At 36.8% G+C, this 26,487-nt stretch overlaps 1 protein-coding gene across 1 annotated transcript in view; it reads left to right on the top strand.

Moving 5' to 3' along the window:
* The window catches only part of Smp_127610 (Mername-AA213 putative peptidase (M14 family)), a gene marked incomplete at both ends in the record, with an annotated part of 59,177 nt that extends 33,777 nt beyond the window's left edge, over positions 1 to 25,400 (top strand). The window contains 5 exons of the mRNA XM_018793532.1: positions 661 to 810; positions 2,488 to 2,633; positions 4,415 to 4,513; positions 15,290 to 15,389; positions 24,882 to 25,400. Coding sequence (XP_018647138.1) covers positions 661 to 810; positions 2,488 to 2,633; positions 4,415 to 4,513; positions 15,290 to 15,389; positions 24,882 to 25,400 — 1,014 coding nt within the window. The remainder of the gene's footprint in view (positions 1 to 660; positions 811 to 2,487; positions 2,634 to 4,414; positions 4,514 to 15,289; positions 15,390 to 24,881) is intronic.
* Between the last annotated feature and the right edge of the window lie 1,087 nt (positions 25,401 to 26,487).

Genomic DNA, 26,487 nt, shown 5'->3' with positions numbered 1-26,487 from the left:
CCAAACTATCCAGCTCAGAGAACAAAACTCCATCAAAATCGCCCACCTGAGCAACAAACCTTCTCCACCATCTTAACTCATATTTTCAACTATGAAAATAATGTGATCTTCCCAAATCTCTACACTAATAACAATGATGTGCTCACTAGTGATTAGCTTCTAGATGGAACTTTTAAAATTGTCAATTAGCTCATTTTCTTAAAATTCATAATACTTCTCAAAACTTGCCTATCAAATAAAGTTTAATAGTTGAATTCATGAGTCATTTAAAGCTAGACAACTATAGAGAATATGGATGCGCTGGACAGTCGTTTCGTCGTAGTCTGAGACTCTTCAACAGTGCGCATCCACGATACCGCCGTGTGAGATTCAAACCCAGAACCTATCGGTCTCACGCGTGAACTCTTAACCTGTAAATCACTGAGTTGATATCCAATGGTGTTAATGTCTAACTTCAAACAATCCAAGAGATTGCGCCACCGTCCACCATTGTCTTCAATGATTACTATCTCACAGCAGACCTGGTTTAACTCCATCGATCACAACTCATGAATTCAACTATTAACAATTACTAAGATCTCCACAGAACCCCCTTCTGATAATAACCAATTAAAGTTATCATATACTTTCATCTATATTTTCATTTCTATTTAAAACTAGGATGTTATTTATTGTGATATACATGGACATAGTCGACGAAATAATATATTCATGTATGGTTGTGATCCATTATATAGACATTCAAAGATATTTAATCATACTAAACAAACATTACATGAAAGAATACTTCCATACATATTATCTCAACAGGTTAGTCTATATAATGTACACTTATATGTACGTTTTCTTTTTCAGTGTATCCTTTGCATATTTTACACTAATGTCGATGTTCACCCGATGAAGTATGTATACACTGATAGATCATTGAGTAGTATAATTTATGATCCTGTTGATTGAATTTTGTCGATCAAATCACAATGTGATCACAGATTCAGATAAGTTAACATCTGATGTATTCGGATAAGATGGTGGTTGGAGGTGGTCAACTGGAAACCCTGAACCCGGGTTTCGTGCTACTTAGCACTCGTCAGCAAGGTGTACCTGTAATCTTGAGGGAACTGGTGCTCCCTGATGGATTCGACCTGGTGTAAGTCAGCTTCATAGTCAGAAACGTTACCACTGAGCTATTCGGGCCGCTACCGACCTCCTGTAGGACTGAGATGTAATCACAACTGATTGATCACTAGGTGGTGACCAAGGTGACTGACATTGGTTACCACCCAGTGATCAATCGGTTGTGATGTATTTGGATGTTAAGTAGTTGGAGACTATCAGTGAGAAGCTTATGACCTATGGTTTCATGTTTGTTAGGATTCATCGATGAAGTGTACTTAAAATCTTAAGGGAAATGATACGCCCCGTGGGACTGGAACTAGGGTGACCTATTGCCACATTAAGAGATACTACCATTGAATTAGATGGGATAAGACCTTCTGTGGGACTAAAGTACTAAAATAGATTGGTCATTACATAGTATATAATATCATGTTTGATGAAGGTTTGAATTTGCAGATAATCTAACATTGAGACTTGATCTGTAGAATCCGATCAGCACTATGGGTTAGACAAACATGATGTTTTTTACTAGTCGGTGATCATTTAGTAAACTTTTCAGTTGTCTTTCCGGACAAAATAATCAGGTTTGAAGTATAAATAATGGATTCCTGTGGATAATTAAAAGTTCAATCTCCCCAAACATAACTCTAGTTGAAATTTTGAACGATGAAACATCTGTAGCCTAATTACCAGTATAGGGATTATGGAGAATTTATTACTTTCAAAGTTGAATTCACGAGTCAATCTAAGCTAGACCAACATTGACAACCTGAAATAACCGAACGGCCGTTTCGTCCTAGTATGGAACTCTTTAGTAGTGCGCATCAACGATCCCACACGTGAGACTCAAGTCGAAGACTTTCGGTCTCTCGCGCGAATGTTTAACCTCTAGACCACTGAGCCAGTACCCAATCGATTCATGATCCCTTCATCCATTGCCTGGGGTGGATAAATGTCTAACACTCTATACATATTGGACTCGATTGGTCACAGCTTCTCACTAGAACTTCAGAAAATCCATCTTGAAGCTAGACACTAGTGAGCACATGATTATTATCAGAATGGGGATTTGTGGAGATTGTAGTAGCTTTGATCAACTCGTGAATTCAACTGTGAAAACAGCTTGATTAAACATCAATGTTTCAGACGATAGCTCATTCACTTATCAAACCAACCAGATGATCTATTTATCAGATTTCCATTGTAAGTTCAAAGTATTTATGAAAACTGGATCTTCGATCTCCTTAACATTCTGCTGCCAGATATTTCACTATTGACTAATGATACATACTACTTATATCTGTTGACATCAGTAGCAGACACACCATATTATTTATTTCACATTCCTTTTCTTGATAATATTATTTTTAGGCCACTTCTTATTTTTCATTTCCAAATTGTCGATTCACTATTCATCCAAGTAAAGAAGCTACAAGTAGAGTGGTATTTTGGAGAGAATTTGAAGTAATCAATAGTTTCACTTTAGAAGCAACATTTAATGGTTCAACATTACAAAAGTTAGTTTATGGAAAGAATCAATAACTTTTCATTTGTTATTTGTTATTGTTATTGTCTTGTATGATACCGTTCGAAAGAAATGCATAAACTGATTGAAGATTAGATTTGATACAGAGGTCAATGTTAGTTTAGAAGGGTATACAGAGTTTTTCTTCATCGAGTTCCGCTTTATATCGGTTAATAGAACAGTGATTCTTAAATGATGATGTTGGATAAAGCAGTGTACATACTTTGCCATCACCTATTGTGATGCAGCATGTTACCTAGTAGTATGAAAATAAGTTGAGAGAAAACTGGAAATGACCAATCTGATCATGGAATTATCAGTGATTATCTTAGGAGGTCACACCCGGAGCCTCCGACATAAAGATCTGATCCACAAGGAAATGGAACACCGTAAGGAAATCCAGTCCCATGGTAGCCGGTCACCTACGATTGATTCATACACTATTTGTTCCCTCAGGATACTGGAGCCAGCCCATGTGCACCATTGGTTTGAAATGAGGGTTTTCCAACTCCCCTAGGTAGACTTTCCGTGTCCACCAACCCGGTTACAGCCCCAAACATTCGCTTTACGTCCTCTCAATTTCGTAAACAACACCCGTAATGCGAGAAGGTAGTGAGTAGGACTTCCCTGGCAGAGGCTATATACGCGTGGCCATGTGATGGAGAGTGTACTCTCCCCACTCTCGGACGTACCAGGGCATTTGGAGGGATGATCATCAAACTATATTGTAAATTCATAGAGGTTGTATAGTAACGTGGTAAGAGTCCTCTTAAAGACCTGATGATCCTAAGTTTGATCTCCGTTAAGGTCATGATTACCCATTGTTAAGGAGTTCCAAATCAGGACAATACAACTATCCAATACTTCATGATTCTCAAATGAAATCACATTGTGACCTATACTACTCACTGTCTCTTAGTTGCAATCATATTAAGGGATATAAAATTATTATTGATTATTGATTAGTGTTATTATATTGATTCATTTACTATCCATCTTATGTAATAGTTCTCTCATTTTCTTGTACTGTTACAAAAAAATTGTAATAAGGATCAATACACACACACACACCCAAACACAGCTAAGGTTACTTGACATAGTGCACTCAATGTGAAGTCACTTAGACGAATGATCACGTAGCAACATCGTCGATAGGATTTGAACTTCACTAAAAAAAGACCTGACATACATGACATTGACGTTGCCTAGTGACTAGTCAATTGTAAATACATCTTCGTTCTACAAGAAGTCATTCGCAGCCCGGATAGCTCAGTGGAATAAGGATCAATACAATCACACTTACACACAGACACTCAAACACAACTAATGCCAAATACAATATTGTTTATGATTAACTAAAAATATCTTCATAGTTGAAATCATAAGTCAATTGAAGCTAGACCATCATGAAAAACCTGGAAGCATTGGATGGCCGTTTCGTCCTATTATGGGACTCTTCAGTGGCAGTGCGCATACACGATCCCACACTCGCGAGATTCAAACCTAGGACCTACCAGTCTCGCGCCAGAGCACTTAACCGATAGACCACTGAGCCGACTGGCATCCAACGGTGTTAATGTCTAACTTCAACCAATCCACGATGTTTGAGCAACCGTTCACCAATTGTCTTCAATGAGTTGATATCTCTACAACAGACTTGGTTGAACTCCACTGGTCACTGCTTCCCACTAGAAATACATTTTTTCTCTTTTTCTTCCTTTTTTCTTTCTTTGTTTTTACAATTCCTAACAAATTTTTTATCTTTTTTCACAGTAATAATCTAATAAAATTTGAAGTGGATGATTTTTTGAAAATGGGTGAACTATTAGGAGATTCATTATATAGATTTCATGAAGTACTATCGAATCCATTGTAAGTAAATATTCTTATATTAGTTTTGTTTTAAATGTTTAATGATAGGCTAAGGTGACTTGACATAGTGCACTCAATGTGAAGTCACCTAGACGAATGACCACACTGCAACATCGTCGATAGGATTCGAACTTCACTAAAAAGGGCTTGACATACATGACATTGACATCGCCCAGTGACTAGTCAGTTGTAAATACATCTTAGTCCTACAAGAAGTCATTTGCGGCCTGGACAGCTTAGTGGTAACATCTCTGATTATGAAACTGGTTAACATGAGATAGAATCCGTCAGAGTGCATCATTTCCCTCAAGATTATCAATACACCTACCTTGCTGATGAGTGCACGAAACTTAGATTCAGGGATTCCTGTTGACTACGTCCAACCACCATCTAAATGTGACATTATATTTCGATAAGAAATATCTAAGTGTTTTTTTATTATCTAAACGTAATAATCAAAGTAGTTCATTAAGGACCATCAATTTTTATATGTTCTCCAGTTCTTATAAACCATAGTCGAGGTCGGAATAGCATGGTGAAAATTTATTCCATATGCGACGATAAACGATATAGATTTGAATACAATTACTTACTTACGCCTGTTACTCCCAATGGAGCATACGCCACCCATCAGCATTCTCCAACCCATTCTGTCCTGGACACAGTTCATTCTTCTCATATCTGTCTCCATTTCTCGGCGTAATGTATTCTTTGGTCTTCCTCTTCTCCTTTGGCCTTCGGGATTCCATATGAGGGCTTGCCTTGTGACACAGTTGGGTGATTTCCTCAATCTGTGTCCTATCCGCTTCCAGTGTTTCTTCCTTCACTCCTATCTGGTTTGTTCTTTCCCACAGTAGATTGTTGCTGATAGTGTCTGACCAACGGATCCGAAGTATTTTGCATAAACAACTGTTAATGAACACTTGTATCTTCTGGATGATGGCTTTCGTAGTTGTCCAAGTTTCTGTCCCATACGGTGGAATTGTGCGTATTGCCTCGATATAACCTTAATTCACAACCATTATAAGCTAGTCATCATCTATCTTCGCTTAGAAAAATAACAACGCTTATGAGAAATACCATGTAATTTTTCTCAGTTAAATACGCTTAAAGTAACAAGATACTACGTTATTCGATCAACATTAATTTTAACTTATTTAAATTCATTAAAGTAGACTTACTACTGTTTTTCATCGTAGATCATAAGCTGTTAACCGATGATGTTTAACCTACTTTGTCCTGAATTCTCCTTTCCAATTGTTCCCGAGTACTATTCATTCTTTTAATGTCTGCCTCCTATTCCCGCTGCAATATATGTTCTTTTTTCTGCCTCTTTTTCTTATGCCTTGAAAATTCCATGTTAGGGTTTACTTTGTGATACAATTTGATGATTTCCTCAGTGTATGCCCTATTCATCTCAAGAGTCTTCTCCTAATTACTTCTTCTGGAAGCTGATTTGTTCTCTGTCAAAGTAGGTTGTCGTTGGCCAACGGATCTGTTACTTATTTACTTACGCCTGTTACCCCTTGTCGAGGAGCATAGGCTGCTCACCAGCATTCTCCATCCAACTCTGTCCGAACCAATCCTTTCCAGTTCTTTCCAGTTAACATTCATCCTTTTCATATCTGCTTCTATTTCCCGACCTAATGTGTTCATTGGCCTTCCTCTTTTCCGCTTCCCTTCAGGATTCCAAGTTAGGGATTGCCTTATAATGCACATTGGTCATTTCCTTAATATATATCCTATCCACTTCCAACGTCTTTTCCTAATTTCCTCTTCAGCTGGAAGCTGGTTTGTCCTCTCCCACAGAAGGCTGTTGCTGATAGTATCCGGCCAGTGAATGTTGAGTATTTTGCGTAGACAACTGTTCATAAATACTTGTACCTTCTTGACGATGGATGTAATAGTTCTTCACGTTTCAGCTCCGTACAGCAGGACTGACTGTCTTGGTGTTCGTATTGAAGATTCTCACTTTGAAGTTAGTTGACAGTTGTTTTTAGTTCCATATGTTCTTCAATTGTAGAAATACTGTCCTTTCTTTGCCAATCCTCGCCTTTATATCTGCATCAGATCCTACTTGTTTATCAATGCTGCTTCCCAGGCACGTGACAACGGATCTGTAGTATTGCAAAATTCTAATGATCTTATTTGATGAATATTGAATCACAGAAATCGCGAATTCTAGTTACTTCTAATACATAAAATGTTTATATGTTTCTTTTCAATGGTTTAGAAAACTGAAAGAAACTCTAATAAATTTAGCACGACAAACGCTTACCAATTTATGGATGAATAAAATTCCATTGATGCCTAAAAATACAATAACTGAAGAATATAAAGGTAATTATTTCATCAATGTAAGGTAATATTTTATGTAATCTATAAATTATATTCATACTTAAAATATTGGGCCCCCAAAAATGCCCTGGTACGGTCGAGAGTGCGGAGAATTAGCTCTTCCTATCGAAATGCTATCATTGACAGGGAAGTCCTACTCACTGTCTTCTCGCATCATGGGGGTTGTTTACGAAATTGAAAGGACGAAAAGCAAATGTCCGACACTTTAACTGGGTTGGTGGACACGGAAGAACCACTTAGGAGAATTGGAAAACCCTGGTTCCAAACCAATGGTGCATATGGGCTGGCTTTAGTATCCTGAGGGAACAAATTGTGTATGAACCAATTGTTGGTGACCGGCTACCATGTGACTGCATCTTCTTACGATGCTCCACTGCCTTGTAGATCAAACCTTTAGGTCAAGGGCTCGGAGTGTAGCCCTCTAAGAAGACCACCTTTGATTTGGGCGCATGGACAGTACCCCATCCTTCACACAAATCGAATGATTTATGTGGTGCATATCTATTTGGTGTCTTCTTGTACCAATGTTTATGTGTTTGGATAAGTAAGTTCTATGTATACATATATCTAAATGTTAGATAATGAAAATTGAGCGATGCAAAACTGAAGTATTTACTTCTGAATCATAAGTTTTTAGAAGTTATATGATCTTTATGAGCTATGAAAGTCTTAGGGTTTTAAATGTTGACCTGATTGCAAATACCTATTAAGTAGGTATCTAGTGTTTGTTTGATCTTCAATGACGTAAACTTTGGATTATGTATAACCATTAACCTTACCTCATTCTGAATTATTTACGAACATATACTTGTTCTGTCTCTGTTGATTTCATAGATGGAAGTTCTCAAAAACTATATATTTCAATGACTCTATCATAGACGACTGAATTTACTGATCAAGGTTGATGATCTTACGTCTGTTGATCAACTTTGATGCATGGTAGAGACTTATGGGCAATTACTTACGAGTATATAGGGCCATTGTTGTTATGATCCAGGAGTCATGTGTTTGGATTACATCAATTAAACTATGGTTCATCTTTGATTACTTTTTTATTTTCAGAAGGGGATTTGGTGGAGATCTTAGTAGTTTTATATAGTTGAAATCATGAGTCAATTGAAACTAGACCACCATGGAAAACCTAGAAGCATTGGACGGCTGTTTTGTTCTATTGTGGGACTCATCAGCAGTGCGCATCCACGATCCCGTCTCGAGAGATTGAAACCCAGGACCTACCAGTCTCGCGCGCGAGCGCTCAACCACTAGACAACTGAGCGCACTGTTGAGGAGTCCCACGACAGGACGAAATGGCCGTTAATTATCATCAATTATCCATCTATTCTCATTTAATCATTAAACTGATTCATAATGATCGTTTTTTTCTCTCCTCCTTCTTCTACTTCTATATTATTACCAAGATAATCTATCAATCTTTAATAAAAAATCATATAATTCTATTAAATTACAATTATATACTACTAATAAAGAACTACTTATATCAACTACTACTACCACTAATGATGATGATCAATTCAATGATAAATCAATATTAAATCAATCATTAAATTTATTCAATAATGATAATCATATTAATGGTAATGGTGATGGTGATGATGATGGTGACGATGGTGACAATGATCATGACAATTCAATGAATGATTCATTAGAACAATTAGCTAAAACAATACATTATTTAGAAAAATCAATAGAATTTCATACTACTGAATTCAATGATAATGAATTAAGTAATATAAAAGATAATCATTTAAGTTGGTAAGTTATAATAAATAATCAATATTCAATATGATTATTGTTAATTATCTTAATAAAGAGAGAATTCCTGTTTGTAGTTCTTCTACAGTTACTCCCTGTTCCAAACCCGGTTAAAGAATGACGGTTGGACATAGATAGGATCGGTAACCTTATCTGGGAGAAAAAGGTCTTGCTATAAAGGAACATTAACCTGTTCAAACAAATTAATCTCAGTTAAGATTAAATTATACATTATTAGAATAAATGTAGTTCAGGGGGAGACTATAATTTATGGACGAGCATAGTAATATGTACAAACGTATAATATATGGTTTTATATAGTTAAAATCATGAGTCGATTGAAGATAGACCACCAAGGAAAACCTGGAAGCACTGTTTCAAGGCCGTTTCGTCCTATTATGAGACTCCTCAGTGGTAGTGCGCATCCACAATATCGCCTTGCGAGATTCGAAACAAGGACCTACCAGTCTCGCGCGCGAGCAATTAACCGATAGACCATTGAGCCAGCATCCGATGGTGTTAATGTCTAACTTCAACCAATCTACGAAGTTGAGCAACCATTCACCATTGTCTTCAGTGAGTTCCTATCTCACACCAGACGTGGTTGAACCCCACTGGTCACTGCTTCTTACTAGAACTCCAGGAAGTACCTCTCGCAAGTACCTCCCGCAATGGGACGAAACGGCCGTCCAGTGCTTCCAGGTTTTCCTTGGTGGTCTAACTTCAATTAACTCATGCTTTCAACTATGAAAATACTGAAATCTTCACAAAACCCCTTCTGATACCAAGTTTATATACCAATCAAGCTGACCACATCGTACCATAAAATAAAAAATAACATTTGTACAAGATTCAGGTAAATGGGGCTGTGAATAGGGGGAACATTGATTAATAGACTGGGGATAACTTAGGAATGGTAAATCGTACAGTAGTAGTCTATGGGTCAAAATAAAGCTTATAATAAGAGGGACACGAATATGGATACTTCAGTTACTTAACAATTATACAATAGGAAATATACATATCATATTGGTCCATAAATAGTTCTCAAAAGTTATCATTCATAATTCTCTTCGGGATATGACAGAAATCTATATGAATAAAGCACCAAGCTAAGAGAATTCAACTCTACCAAAATCATCTTCTTGAGCTATGAATCTTCTCTACCATTTGAAGAACTTTTTTAAAAATGTCTCCATCTTTTTAATAGTTTATTAATGAATGTCTATCTATAATTGAAACTCATTTCTTATTGAACAATCTCCATGAATGTACTTTATTAAAAAAAAGGGAAACTAATTGAAGAAGTAAACACTTGATTACACTAATCTATAAAATAGAGACTTTCTGGACTTCATCACGAGTATTCATCCTGGAATTGTTCATGGATCAGTCTAACCTTTTCATATCATAGTTTATTCAAGATGGTGGTTGAAGGTGGTCAACAGGAAACCTTGGACCCGGTTTTCGTGCTACTTAGCACTCGTCAGCAAGGTGTACCTGTAATCTTGAGGAACTGGTGCTCCCTGACGGATTCTATCTTGTGTCACCCAGCTTCATAGTCAGAGACGTTACCACTGAGCTATTCGGGCCGCGACCGACATCCTGTAGGACTGAGATGTAATCACAACTGATTGATCACTGTGTGGTGATCAATGTCATGAGCGTCAAGTCCGTCAGGGAGCACCAGTTCCCTCACGATTACAGGTACACCTTGCTGATGAGTGCCAAGTAGCACGAAACCTTGGTCTAGGGTTTCCTGTTGACCATCTCCAATCACCATCTTATCTCAACATAGTGCACGCAGTGTTGAGCCACCTAGACTAATGACCACATTGCAACTTGATTGATAGCATTCGATCAGCACTAAGAAGGACTTGACACACATGACATTGATCACCACCCAGTGATCAATTAATTGTGATTACATCTCAGTCCTACAGGAAATCGGTCGTGGCCCGAATAGCTTGGTGGCAACGTTTCTGACTATGAAGCTGACTTACACCAGATCGAATCCGTCAGGGAGCACCAGTTCCCTCAAGACTACATGTATTTGTTTCTTTTTACGTTATATGAAAAGTTCTGTAATCATTTACATGTTTGGTAAAGAAAGAATTTTATACAGTTATCCATTGAAACATACTCGCTACTAATATTCCCCTAGAATCAGTTATATGTAAAGGGTAATTGAGAATATGATCATTATTGATTATCTATTAAGGGTAATACATCGAAACTATTTACCGTATGTTTGTACTTATCCAATCAATCAATTAACCAATCGATAAATCAATAAATCAGTCAATCACTTCATCTATCAAGAAAAAAAATATATTTACTTAAAAATTATGTAAAAAAGAAATGAATGTACACTGGTAAAAACAAAAGTTACTATGTCGGGGGAGGGGAAAGGAAAGATAATTAACTAAGTTTATATTTATTTTGTGTTGTTTATTGGGTTCGAGCCATGGAGTGAACATCAATAAGATTGAGATGAAGGTACATTCAGCTGATGAGTCTTAAAAATAGGACGAAACATACATCCTTGACTCACTTTTAGCTACCATTCATCAGACATTAACACCGTTAGATACTGGCTAAGTGGTCTGGAGGTTAAACGTTAGTGTATGAGACTTAAGGTCTTGGGTTCGATTTCACGTGTGCATTGCTGAGGGATCCCATACTAGGACCAAACAGCCATTCAGTACTTCCAGGTTTTCAATGATGGTCTACGGTCAATCGATTCATTATTTCAGTCCAAAACCGTTAATAGTTGTTTCACTTTACTGAGATGATTCTTCACCATTGCAAATCTATGACTCTAATTGGATCTAACAAATAATCTTAAAATATAGAATAGCAAATGGACAGATCATTATTTCTCGTCCTAAATTGGTCCGAGAAATAACGCTACCAAAAGCACATATTTATCATTGAGTAGTAACCAATTTCATGTTTGTCTAATCCCTACTATTAGACAACATCTATTGATTAGGTTGCTCTGTGGTCACTAGACTAAGTGATTAAATGTCTCTGTGCATTGTACTTTATACTATATGTGTCCAGATAAGTATCAGGACTCTTTGTACCTAGGTTTTGTATCAGTTGGAACTTGTCAGTAAGCTGTATCTTTAACGTGAACAGAACTGATGATCTCCGTAGGATTAAGACCCGCAACATCTAGCGAGACAATCACAGGTGTTATCACTCAGTCATGTGGGTTTCTCATTTTTATCATTAATATTACTCGGTAATAGTTGGTTTAACTGTGAACTTGATCATCATTAAATGTTTACAGTAAAACCTAATCAGTAGAATGGATAGGTTTAAATGAGGACATATTTTGACAACTACTTCGTTCCGTCAAACGTGAAGGTGTAGATCGGCAAAGCAAGAACAGCATATTTACAACTGAAGAACATCTGGAACTCAAAACAACTGTCCGTCAACCAACACAAAAATCAGAATTTTCAATACAAATGTCAAGAAAGTTCTACTGTATGGGGCGGAAACTTGCACAACTACCAAAACCATCATCCAGAAGTTACAAATGTTCAATGACAGTTGTCTACGCAAAATACTTCGGATCCGTTGACCAGACATTATCAGTAACAACTTACTATAGGAGAGAACAAACCAGATTCGAGTGGAAGAAGAATTGAGGAAGAAGCGCTGGAAGTGGATAGGACACAGATTGAGGAAATCACCCAACTGTGTCACAAGGCAAGCCCTCACATGGAATCCTGAAGGACAAAGGAGAAGAGGAGGAACAAAGAATACATTACGCCAAGAAATGGAGACAGAAATGAGAAGAATGAACAAAAGTTGGATAGAGCTAGAAAGGAAGGCGCAGCCAGGATAGAGTGGGTTGGAGAATGCTGGTCGGCGGCCTATGCTCCATTGGGAGTAACAGGAGTAAGTAAGTAACTTTGTTCCATCAGGAACTCTAAGAAATTCATCTAACAAACCCTTAGAATTATATTTTCCACTCTTTTTCTCTCTTTATTTAGTACATCTGATTCAAATTCAGATAGTGAACCAGAAATGACAATTACTGCACAAAATTCATTAAATCAATATCACCATAATGATCTCATTTTACCTACTATGGAACAATATCTAACATTAGATCAAGGGAAACCACCTAAAACTGTTGATGATAACAATAACAGATCATATAAACTAAAAAAAAGAAAGAAGATCAAAAAGAAGAAACTACAAGCGTTTCGTCACCACCATCATCATCGTCATCATCAATCTTCTTCTATACAACAACAATCATATAAAAATATTTCATCGAATGAACATCATAACAATGGCAATTCTACTCATAATTCCAAACTATTATCATCCAAATCATCCTCCTCATCATCATCCTCAACATCACCACCCATGGACGTAGAAGTGACATCATCCGAACAAATAGATGATCATAAAAGACAACAGTTCAAATCTGAAATTATGGAATTCAATTCTCAAGTAATTATTGTAATGTTATTGAATGTCTTATATAATTTACGATGGTTAATTAGACTTAAATGACGACTAATTTATTGATCAGTTTTCTTGTATTGATAAATGTACTTGTATCTATGTATGTATGTATGTGTGTGTGTGGGTGTGGGTGGGTGGGTGGTTAGGTAGGTAGGTAGGTAGGTATGTAGTATATTGTCTAGTTGCTATCGTCAATAGTTTAGTCAATATTAGTTAGACGGATTACAAAATGTATGTTCACCTCAGAAACAAGAAGAAATTATTATTATTATTTAATTAGAGCACATATATAACCATGATTAGACAACCTTCATATATATATATTAGGATTTTGGTTTGTATCAGGAATGATTTCTTTTTAAAGGGGTACTGTAAGGACGGCCCGTCGGTAAACTCAAGGAAGCCTCGAGAAGCCCAGAAAGAGCCGCAGACATCCCATTCAATCACTGCTAGGGGAATATTCTAGAATGTCGACGTGTAGCTTCTCTATTGGATAGATAAGAATGACCCCTATGTGCCCATTGGTTATCTGAAATGATGATTTACTCTCAGTCAAAAAACTATAAATACATGAGATTCTGTACTATATTTTGACACTGTTTCCGGGGAATAAAAGATCCTACTTACTAGTCTTCTGTTTTCTCTCTTGAGACGTTGCGGGTTCTATCGTTCAAGTAGTCCAGTAGTACGCGGCACAGTAAGAATCAAAACTCTAGATATAACAGGTACGTAATACATAAATGATATGTTTTCAATGTTCAGGACATATTCACTTTTAGTGTCAGCTTATATTATACAGTCTTTGATGTTCGGAATTCTTTAGAGTTATATTTTGATGGAGTTTTGTTCTCTGAGCTAGATGGTTTGGTCGTGGAGCATTCATCGTCCTTCTGAACGACATCATCAGCACAAACATCGGGTAGAAGTGAAGTGTTTGAATTTCTCCACATATGATTCACAGCTTGTCCCATGCACCTCAAGGTGCTCACCTGAAGTACAAATCTTCTCCACCATCTTAGAGATATATTGCATACTTATTGATGAATACTAGAAATTGCTTTTAGGGTTACATAAAATCAGACAGACTGACTAACATTGACTTATTTGTAAATTCACTTGGTATTGTTTGTTTGAATCTTCCCATTGATGTTTAGGATTGCAATTGATCAGTCCTGGATCCAACTGCTAGCCACTATCGATCTTCGCTTACAATGCTTGTGAATTAAGGCTATATTGAGGCAATACGCACAGTATGCACATATGCCAATAAGCGAATGACCAGTTGTAGTCCTAAACATCAATGGGATGATTCAAACAAGTAATACTAAGTGAATTTAAACTTCACCACATTGTACAAGTAAGTGGCTATCAGGACTCAATAGCTGAGTGGATAATGCGATGGCGTTTGAAACAAACGGTACTGGGTTCGAGTTACAGAGTGAAAATCAACTCTGAGATACGGATACATCCATCTGACGAGTCCCAAATAGGACGAAACGCACGTCAAACTGGATTCCACTACTAGCCATTGTCCATCTTTGCTTATAAGACTAGTCATTTTTTTTTCAATACAACTCTTAATGACAATTGAATTGTTGTTGTTATTAATAAATTGAGTATCTATGATCAATTATCTTAACTCAAAGTACAATTCAATCTAGGCTAAAACGTGGCACAAAACCATGAAGTCGCTGATAAGTGGACTGGGCCATGTTGGTAGGTGGAGAACACCTGGTTGGGATCTACAAGATGATAGCAACCGATGGTTAGATACCTTGAATGACATCGCTCAAAATCGTTTGCAATAGCGCAGGTGCATTCACTCTTTGTGTTCTCCCAAATTCTAATCTTCTGAATTCTTCATGTCCCTTTCTTTCTCCTCTTTCCAAAATTGTTTCGCTGGATTATACTCCTTGAATAACACCTTCAACTCTTAATCTTTCGGATTACTGCTTATACTTTTACTACCTCTACCACTATGGGATTTGGATCGACAACTGCATCTCTATGTTAATGTGGTACGGCAACTTGAACTGATTTACGTCCGTAAGAAGTTCTACGTTGTGACTAACTGACTGACTTAATGATTCAATCTAATTAAACTTATATTTACGTATACCATTTTTTTATACTTTAGAATCATAATGAAAGATTGAATAGACGATTATATTATCTTAGTAAATATGCTGGACAATCAAATAATGGTATACCATGTTTTGTTGAGAAAAGATTATTTCATCGTTCATGTCAAGTAGGTCTATGTATAGTATGTAATCAATGTCTAGTTTACAACACAGAAATTGAACATTTCCTCACTTTTTTTAGTCTAAGAATGTTAATGTATTATTGTTGAGTTGGCTTCCGAGAACTACGGCGGAACCTCCAGAGGACTTAAAGGAGCGGATTCTTATCAATTAAACACTTCTACAGCTCTTCCTCTGTCTTTTGATTTGCGACAGTTCAATGTTCGAGTGTCATATTCGTAAACTGTATTCTGCGTTATTCAAGTAGCGAACTTGACAATTATTATTTGTTGAGTTGAGATCATGAGTCAATTGAAACTAGACCACCATCGAAAACCTGGAAGCACTGGACAGCCGTTTCATCCTATTACGGGACTCCTCACCAGTGCGCATCCACGATCCCGCACTCGCGAGTGGGATTCCAACCCAGGACCTACCAGTCTCGCGCCATAGCACTTAACTGATAGACCACCGAGCCAACATCTAACGGTGTTAATGTTTAACTTCAACCAATCCATGAAATTGAGCAACCATTCATCAATGTCATCAGTGAGTTGATATCTCACAACAGACCTGGTTGAACTCCACTGGTTACTGCTTCTCACTAGAACTCCAGGAAATGCCTCATGGAGCCAGTTACTAGTGAGTATATGATCATTATCAGACTCATAATCTCAACTCTATAAAATTACTAAAATCTCCACCAAACCCCTTCTAATTATTATTTGTATTAATTAAAAAATAGTTGTAAATAACGTTTACTAGGCTATAGATGTTATCTCAAAACAGTGAATGGATTTGGTTATCTATCATAGCAACAAAGTTGAACTACACTAGTTAGAACATTTTTACACCTATCATATCAAATAAGTTGATTGGATAACAGTAAAATTAAACGCACAGGATGTTTAAGACCTGAGTCTTACAGTTGACATCATTGAGTTGGAAATTTCCGGTTACTCCCTGTGTCTGATAATCTCTGTAGTATCCAGTGGTAATCACATTTTAGCGAAGCCTAAGTTCAGTAACATATGTTCAGGTACAGTAACAATAATTTAGTTTATATCACCATCTTGAAGCACAGGTTTTGGTGGTTTGATCATATTTTACAAATTTCATTCGAGTTCCTTCCATATTATGGACTAGTTGTTAACTCTAGGAGTGAATTGAACATGCTGAGAGTTGGTCAATTTATGACATGACTTAGTGATATAAAAGAAATTTGTTTAAAACTGACAACAGTCGGTTCATCAACGCTTCCTAGTTGGAGTCCTAGAGAAGGAACAACTCAGTAGCTCGCAGCGTTATCGATCATGGCTTAGAACATAGAAGTGAATGATTATCGAAATAAAGTTTTATATTACACTTCCCATAAAAATGAGATAGGCTTCATCATTTGAAGTAAACTGTTCTTGATTGTATTTTTAACTGAATATTACTACCCTCATGCACTTTTTCTCTCTCTTACCCTTACCCAATACCCTCCATCATATCTTCACAATGACAATGATAAATTGAACCAATAAAAATTCTTACCAAATCCTACGTACGTGATGACTGACTGACTGACTAGCTGGTAGATTCACGTTATTATTGTAGAACAAGAAAATAGGCATGGGAAATGCATGACTGTTGCTAGGTTACAAAGTAGTTACATAATACATATACATAGTCTTCAATCGTCCATTTTCATCTTTCAGTGTGTTCTGCCATCTGAACTGTCTCCTCTTCTGGTATTCAAGTGTTCTGACAACGCCGTGCTTTCGATTCACTGAAACTTTTCACTCTGTCTGATAGTTGTTACAACTTCAATGCAACATTCCGCTATATACTACTTAAAAACAATCTTGTGAGTAGCGTCCATTACATCAGTATACAATAACATTTCATTTTATCCTTGTTCCATACACAATAATTGAAATCGTTAAAACATTCAACAATGTTTTTTTTAATTTTACAGCGAATTCGTACAGTTTGTGAAAACATCGACCTGACAAAGTCACAAACAATACATGCTCAAAGAGTAAGGAACGTTTTAGTAATTTTCATTTTTTTCATAGTTGGAATCATGAGTCAATTGAAACTAGACCACCATCGAAAACCTGGAAGCACTGGACAGCCGTTTCATCCTATTACGGGACTCCTCACCAGTGCGCATCCACGATCCCGCACTCGCGAGTGGGATTCCAACCCAGGACCTACCAGCTTCGCACCGGAGCACTTAACTTAATTTTCATTTTACTATTATATATAATATGATGGAGGAGATTTATAGCTCACAAGGATCTTTTTGGAAGAGTTACTTTCTCTAAGCTGTGTGATTTAATCACGATGTTTTCATTGTCTTTTGAGATAAGATGATAAACGCAAACTCCGGATCGAGTTCTATCTAAAGTTTGTCTTGAATTCCTACTTAGTAACTAGAAGGTAATGTTTTTGTCAAAACTAGATCTCAAATTACCAGCAGAGATGGATGATGACTAGCAGTGGAATCCAAGACACGTGTTTCATCCGATTCTGGACTCGTCAGATGGGTGTACCTGTATACTTCACTCCGAGACTTGAGTCCAGTACTGTTCTCTCTAAACGCCACCTCGTTATCCAATGACCTAATAAGTCCAGGTAGCCATAAGCTTGTGCAATCAGGTGGAGTTTAATTCATTTTTGTATTGATTGTTCGAATCTTCTATCGACGTTTGGGACTGCAATTAACCATTCTCTTGCTGGGATATGTGCATTGTGTGAAGATTGCCTCGATATTGTCTTAAACCAAACTGATCAGTCCTAAATAGGACAAAACGCACATCCTGGATTCTACTGCTAGCCACCATCCTTCTCTGCTTATAATGCTTTTGATTTAAAGCCAAATCGAGGTAATACCCAAAGGATACACATATGCCGATAAGAGACTGGTCAGCTACAGTCCTAAACATCAATCGTAAAGTCAAACAACTCAAATTACTGGTTTAAATTATATTATGAGAACATTAGGTAACTTGTTCATTTACTTATCGAATTTCAAGTTTATACACTTACATTTCAACAAGAATAGCTATAAGTAAAGGTTAATGATATTAAATGGGTACCTAAACCAAAGAAGATGGACCAAACTGGAATCCTCTACTCACTAGTTAAATCTACTTAATCACTGAATCATCTCTCTATTGATGCACACTGACGAATAATTTAAAATTAAGAACAAATCGGTTGTTCACTGTTCTTTAGTATACAATTTTTTACCATTTATGGCTAATCCATGGTGAAAATTATTTAACAGAATGGGGATTTGTGGAGATTGTAGTAATTTCAACAGTTGAATTTATGAGTCCATATAATTCAAACAACCATTGAGAGTCTGGACGCACTGGATGACCGTTTTACCCTATTGTGGGACTCTTCAGCAGTGCGCATCCACGATCCCTCAAGCGGGATTAGAACCCAGGACCTATCTGTCTCCCGCACGAACACTTGACCTCTAGACCACTGAGCCGGCATCCAATCCCCACAAATCATCATTCCGATAATAGCACGTGCTTACTAGTGCCTAGCTTCAAGATGGATTTTTTAAAGTTCTAGTGATTAACCATGACCAGTGGAGTCCAATCCGTGTCGAGTATGAGACAGTTATCCACCCCAGACAATAGATGAAGTGTTACGCAAGATCATGGATCGATTGAAGTTAGACATTAACACTGTTGGATAACGGAGCAGTAATCTAGAAGTTAAGTATTCGCGCGCCAGGCAAATTTTCGTTTCGAGTCCCACATGTGGGATCGTGGATGCTCACTGTTAAAGAGTTCCATGCCAAGATGAAACAATCATCCAGTGCTTCCAGCTTTTCGATAGTGGTCTAGTTTTGATCGACCCATGAGTTCAGCTGTTAAAATTATTTAACTTCAGATTGAGCAATCACTCTACGAATCTTCATTCTAATAAAAAGAAGTTTATAACAATGACAACAATATCATTTTCAACAAATTCTTCTCTTAGTTGCAAGCATGAGTCAATTGAAACTAAACCATCAAGGAAAACCTAAAAGCACTGGACGGCCGTTTTGTTCTACTATGAGACTCCTCACGATCTCTTTTCTATTCAACTGTATATTAGTTCTTAGCATATCGATTGTATCAATGAAAATAAGATAATAAAAAAGTATTTTATGATTCAATATAAAAGATAGTTTAAAACATTGAGCTAAAGAAAGATTAAGCTTAAGTTGAATGTAGTCAATTTGATGATAAGTCACATCAGTCAGTCAGTCAGTCAGCTAAAAAGTAGGACCATACACATATATGCATCGGTCCAAGTTGCCATACCTCCTTAGCACAACAAGATGAACACCGGATTCATAGAAGTCGTTAATCTAGCGGTGGTAATATATGAAAGATAGGTTGTATATAAGGATATAGTATAGGAAGGAAGACAAATATGAAACGATTTTAATCTCATAGTTTAAGGGAAGATAAAGAGTGTATACACCTGCGCCATTGTGATCGATTCTGAGCCATGTCACACACAGTCTCCAACCATTGGTTACGATAGTCACGCGGACCCCAACCAGGTAGTCTGCATCTACCAACATGATTTAGACTAGAAGTTAATGACTTCAAGCTCTGATGCCACGTTTTGGTTTGGCCGCCCCTAACTCTCTTCCAACCATCCCCTATACTAGTCAGCATAGCGCGTCGTGGTAATTGGTGTATACACCTGCGTCACATGACAGTTGAATAACCCATTATAATTATGTCCAACATTTTTAGGAGTATTCAACAGGTTGTTAGTCTCGTTTTATTTAGGACTTCTTAGCTGAATACATATTCATTTCAGTATTAATATTTATAATAAGACTTGAAGCCAGTTAATATCAATTCAGAATAAACATATAATGACATTCAATTGATCAGTGTCTAATAGGACGAAATGTATGTCTTCAACTTGACTGTTGGCCACTAGCCAAAAATATTATACATTTGTAACTACAGACTATATTAGGTAGTTATATTACTAAAAGAGACCAATCAAATTCAGTAGTAAATATTACTAATAGAGAAAGAACATTCCTTCCATGCGATAATAATAATAGTTCTATTGTGGTTATATGCTACTTATATAGACACAAGTAGTATATAACACTAGACAATAATAGAATGTCTGACAGCCAGAAGGTCAAGAAGATCGTAAAGGAAAAAACGAGAAAAAAAAAGCGATTGGTATGGAATCGAAGGAATAACGAAGCCCAATTACGGGACTACTCAGCAGTGCGAATCCGCGATCCCACCTGGCGACGTTCGAACCCAGAACCTATCAGTTTCGCACGCGAGCGCTTAACCTCTAGACCACTAAGCCGGCCGTCATCCAACGGTGTTAATGTCTAACTTCAAACGATCCACGAAATTCAGCGATAAATCCACCAATGTCTTCAGTGATTTATTATCTCACAACAGACCTGGTTGAACTCCACTGATCACTGCTTCTCACTAGAACTCCAGGAAATACCTCTTGGAACCAGTCACTAGTGAGCATATGATTATTATCACTGAAGACAATGGTGAACGGTAGTGCAATTTCATGGATCGGTTGAAGTTAGACATTAATACCGTTGGATGCCGGCTAAGTGTCCGAAAGGTTAACTATTCGCGCACGAGACCGATAGGTCCTAGGTTCGAATCTCGCGAGGCGGAATCGTGGATGCACACTGTTGAGGAGTTACATGCCAGGATGAAATGATCGTCTATTGCTTCCAGGTTTTTCATAGTGGTCTAACTTCAATTGACTCATGAATTCCTCTACAAAAATTACTAAAATCTCCACAAAACCCTTTTATGATAATTCATATTTATTTCTTTTAACTTTTATTTCAGAAATTTGTGCAACAATTTATAAATAATGTAAGTTGAGAAATAAGTAGTTTCTTATATTTTATAAGTAAGATTAACGACTGATTTTAATTAAACATAGTTAAAATCATGAATCAATTGAAGCTAGACCACCATCGAAAACCTGGAAGCACTGGACGGCCATTTCGTCCTATTATGGGACTCCTCAGCAGTGCGCATCAACGAAGGCAATTGGTGAATGGTCGCCCATAATTCGTGGATCGATTGAAGTTAGACATTAACACCGTGGGGTGCCGGGTCAGTGGTCTGTCGGTTAAGGACTCTGGCTCGAGACTGGTAGGTCCTGGGTTTGAATCTCGCGAGGCGGGATCGTGTATGCGCACTGATGAGGAGTCCCATAATGGGACGAAACGACCGTCCAGTGTTTCCAGGTTTTCGATGGTGGTCTAGCTTCAATTGATTCATGATTTCAACTTTGAAAAATACTGAAATCTCTACAAATCCCCTTCTGATTATAAACATAGTTATTTTGCTTTAATATGAAACTTCTTATCAATCAATATCTATGATCTCATAGAAGATGAAATCTATGATCTTCGAGATTCTTAGAGACTGTTCAAGTTAAAGATCATTACTTAGATGTATTGTATGAAGTTTAGCGATGTTTGTAAATCTTCTACAGTATATTATTGTTATGATCAAATCTTTTTTTAATGATTTCATCATTGCTCATATTGGATCATGTGTATTAACAACTTTAAATGATCATTCATTATAGTAAGCAAAGATGGATAGTGGCTAGCAGTAGAATCCCGGACAAGGCGCGTTTCGTCCGATTTGAAACTCGTCAGATGGATATACCTGCATCTCAGAGCTTATCTTTGATGATTACTTCTGAAGAGTCCCTATTAGGACGAAATTAATGTATAGCATTTTCTGCATTTCAATGGTTGTCTAACTTCGGTTCTTGATATTAGTTAAGTAAAAAGGAAGGTTTATTAAACCGATATTGATATTGTTTGGTCTGATGAGATGGTCAATTTAGTTAGTTACTTACGTACACCTGTTACCCCTTGTGAAGGAGCATAGGCCGCCCACCGGCACTCTCCATCCAAACCTGTCCTCGGTAATCCTTCCCAGTTCTTTCCAGTTGCCATTAATCCTTTTCATGTCTGCTTCCAATTCTCAACTCAGTGTGTTCTTCAGCCTTCCTCTTTTTCGCTGCTCTTTCCGATTCCAAGTTAGGGCTTGTTTCGTGATGCACTTTGATGATTTCTGTAATTTAATTACTGAACTTTTATTGTCGTTCTGAACAATATCATCATCTGTAGCACTTAATTCATAGAGTACATTTTATACAATTCAGCCATCTCTAGCTAATAGAACTCAACAACATCAAGAGGAAAGGTTTTTTTCACTTTTTTTCTACAATAAAACAAACAGTTACCATTTGAACTCTTACTTACTTACTTACGCCTGTTACTCCCGATGGAGCATAGGCCACCGACCAGCATTATCCAACCCACTCTGTCCTGGCTGCGCCTTCCTTTCTAATTCTATCCAATTTTTGCTCATTTTTCTCATACCTATTTCCATTTCTCGGCATAATGTGTTCTTTGGTCTTCCTCTTCTCTTTTGGCCTTCAGGATTCCATGTGAGGGCTTGTCTTGTTATGCAGTTGGATTTTTTCCTGATAAGTCTTGTAGATTGAACGCTATATTCGGATCCTAAGCTAGTTTCGTAACCCCCAAGCTAGAACTACACAAAGACTTGAACACGATAAAAAAGGCACAAAATATGCGGGAAGCACTTTACTCTAAATGTTTATTTATGTACTGAAAATATAGGGTTTTTATAATATTTTAAAAGACCTTGGGTTTTACTGAAAATTCTAGAATACTACTAAACATAGTAGCAGTGTAGTAATCAGCCAATCAGAATCTCTGCATGTGACTTTTCATTTTCGCAATATTTCTAGCAAGACTTCTAATCAAACGCTTATTGGATAAAATGCTTCTTAATGTTTCCTGAGCTTGTCATGTTTATTGCGAGAAATTTGCAGGATCATCCCAACATTTCCTCAATGTGTGTCCTATCCACTTCCAATGCTTCTTCCTCATTTCTTCCTCCTCTGGATGGAATCTGATTTGTTCTCTCCCATAGTAGGTTGTTGCTGGTAGTGTCTGGACAACGGATCCGAAGTATCTTGCATAGACAACTGTTAATAAACACTTGTATCTTCTGAATGATGGCTTTCGTAGTTCTTCAAGTTTCCGCTCCATACAGTAGAACTGTCTTGACAATCGGTGTTGGTGTTGGTTGACAATTGTTTTAATTTGAACTCAGTAAAATATTAAATCGATCATCATAATCGGCTAATTATGTATATTAAGATTTCAATCTTAGTTTTCTAAGAACTAAAATTGTATAATTGACTTAACAAAGATGTTGATATAAGATTATGTGTTGTTCTTGTACTATAACCTAAATGAATTTAATAATAGAAACTTTAAAAGTATGTTACATCAGAATGGAATTGTTTTAAAGTCTTTTTTTAATTGGACGATGTGATGACGTTTTTGAGTGGATGGTATTTGATTCAAGTTCCAGAATGGACATCATCTCTAAGATGTAGGTACATCTAGCTGTGACGAGTCCCAAATAGGACGAAATGCGCATCGTGGATTACATTGTTAGTCACTATCCATTTCCGTTTATAATTGTAATCTATTTCTAAAATATAAATTAATATAATGAGTACAAAATAATAGTCAATTACAATGAGGATAGAAAACACATAGATACCAAGTAGTAAAAGGGATACAACAAAATGAATCAATAACAAGGGTTAGTCATAAATTCAACTAAGTATTGTTTGCTTGAATCTTCCCATTGATGTTTTAGGACTGCAACTGGTCAGTCTTTAATTGGCATATGTGCATACTGTGCATATTGACTCGATATAGTCTTAATTCACAAACATTATAAGCAAAGATGGATAGTGGCTAGCAATGGAATCCAGGACGCGCGCCACTTCGTCCTATTTGGGACTCGTCTGCTGGATGTACCTTCATCTCAGAGTTGATGTTCACTCCGAGACTCGAACCCAGTACCGTTCGCTTCAAACATCATTGCGTTATCCACTCAGCTTCTGAGTCCTAATAGCCAATTGCTTGTGCAATAGGGTGAAGTTTGAATTCACTTAATATTGTTTGTTTGAATCTTCCCATTGATGTTTTGGATTGCAATTGATCAGTCTCTAATTGACATATGTCCATACCGTGCATATTGCCTCGATATAGACTTAATTCACAAGCATTGTAAGCAAAAATGGATAGTGGCTAGTAGTGAAACCCAGGACGCGCACCACTTTGTCCTATTTGAGACTCGTCAGCTGGATGTACCTTCATCTCAGAGTTGATGTTCACTCTGGGACTCGAACCCAGTACCGTTCGCTTCAAACGCCAACGCATTATACACTCAGTTACTAAGTCCTGATAATCATATTTATCTAAAAGGTTGGTGCAATGTCATGATTGATAGTTACATTCAAAGGATCAAAGTTAAATGAGTCTTCAGTTGGTTACGTTTAACTCAGATATTCTTGATTGATTTCATCTTATCCATAGAGATTAAACATTTTTTTTCTAATTATCATTTTAGTTAGAAACAAAAATGTCCAACCTAAGAAGGACTGACAATCTAACAAACATTGACGTTTTAAAATATTTAAAACAAATACACCTAATAGCCAAACGTCAATTACAATTAATTCAAAGTCAATTCATACCAATTACTGATAAAAATCATCCGTATAAACCAACAACGATCCATGAAACAGTACCTAATGGTATTGGGATACCATATCCTCCACCATTACCAGTGTTTACTACTACAGGTCGTCAGATAAAGACACATTCAGCAACGATAACTACCAATGGTGATGCAGTCAAAAGAAACATATCAATCATAGGAGACATTGAAAGAAAGAGCAACCATTTGATTCCTCGAAGTAGATCATGTAATCTGTTTCTCAGGAATAATCATAATAATTATCGTAATCAAAACAATAATAAACTTCTTGAATTGCCTAAAATTGTTGAGAAGCTATCAGAAAACAATATGATACATCATTCTAGAAATAATTACAATATTCTAAATGGTATAGATATGAAAGTTTAATCAGTCTATATCTATATCTCAATCATAAGTAATCATATCATTATGGAGTTCTGCTATTCTTCTTCTTCTTCTTCTTCTGCTTTATCTCGGCGTTATGTAATACTTTGAAGAAATACAGATCTATGAATGAAGAATGTTCTCGGTTTTTCTTTTCAGTTTCTACAATTCATTCAATTTAACTTGAATATAGTTGAGATCATAAATCAATTGAAGCTAGACCATCATGGAAAAGTTGGGAGCATTGGATGGTTTCAATAGATTCATGATCTCAACTATTCAAATTACTATAATATCCACAAAACCCCTTCTGATAATGATCATGTGCTCACTAATCACTGGCTTCATGAGGTATTTCCTGAAGTTTTAGTGAGAAGCAGTGATCAGTGGAGTTCAACCAGATCTATTGTGAGATAGTAACTCACCGAATACAATAGTGGATTTATTGCTCAATTTCGTGGATCGGTTGAAGTTAGACATTAGCACCGTTGGGTACCAGCTGGCTGATAGGTCCAGGGTTCGAATCCAGCGAGGTGGGATCGTGGATGCACACTACCACTGAGGAGTTCCACAATAGAACGAAACGGCCATCCAGTGCTTCCAGATTGTTCATGGTGGTCTAGCTTCAACTGATTCATGATCTCAACTATTAAAATTACTATAATATCCACAAAACCTCTTCTGATATGAATGAAAGGTTGTAAAATTTAAAAAAAATCAAATTGTTATGTCATTAGGTTATACGATTATCGTGGAAATATTGAATTATACAACTAAACTAATGATGTATACCCTAGGATGGGTAGTCTAAAGTTTCGTTTAGTTCTTTTTCCACATAACTCTATCTGTTTGTTAAATCCAGAATGTTAATCTTAACCTCTACGATACAAATCGTATATTTCAAACATATTGGGTTTATATACAAACAAATCATCAACGAGTGGAATTCATTACCTCAACATGTGATTGAAGCTTCATCTGTCGACTGTTTCAAAAGAAAGTTGGATTAACTGAGAGACAGTCATTGCCACGAATAACACAGGTCAACAAACCTTCTGTCCTATCTAAACTGAAACTGAAATCATACTAG

The sequence above is a fragment of the Schistosoma mansoni genome, assembly GCF_000237925.1.
Source record: "Schistosoma mansoni, WGS project CABG00000000 data, supercontig 0201, strain Puerto Rico, whole genome shotgun sequence".
Lineage (NCBI taxonomy): Eukaryota > Metazoa > Platyhelminthes > Trematoda > Strigeidida > Schistosomatidae > Schistosoma > Schistosoma mansoni.
The sequence above is the reverse complement of the archived record's forward strand: the minus strand, read 5'-3'. Positions and strand labels throughout refer to the sequence as shown.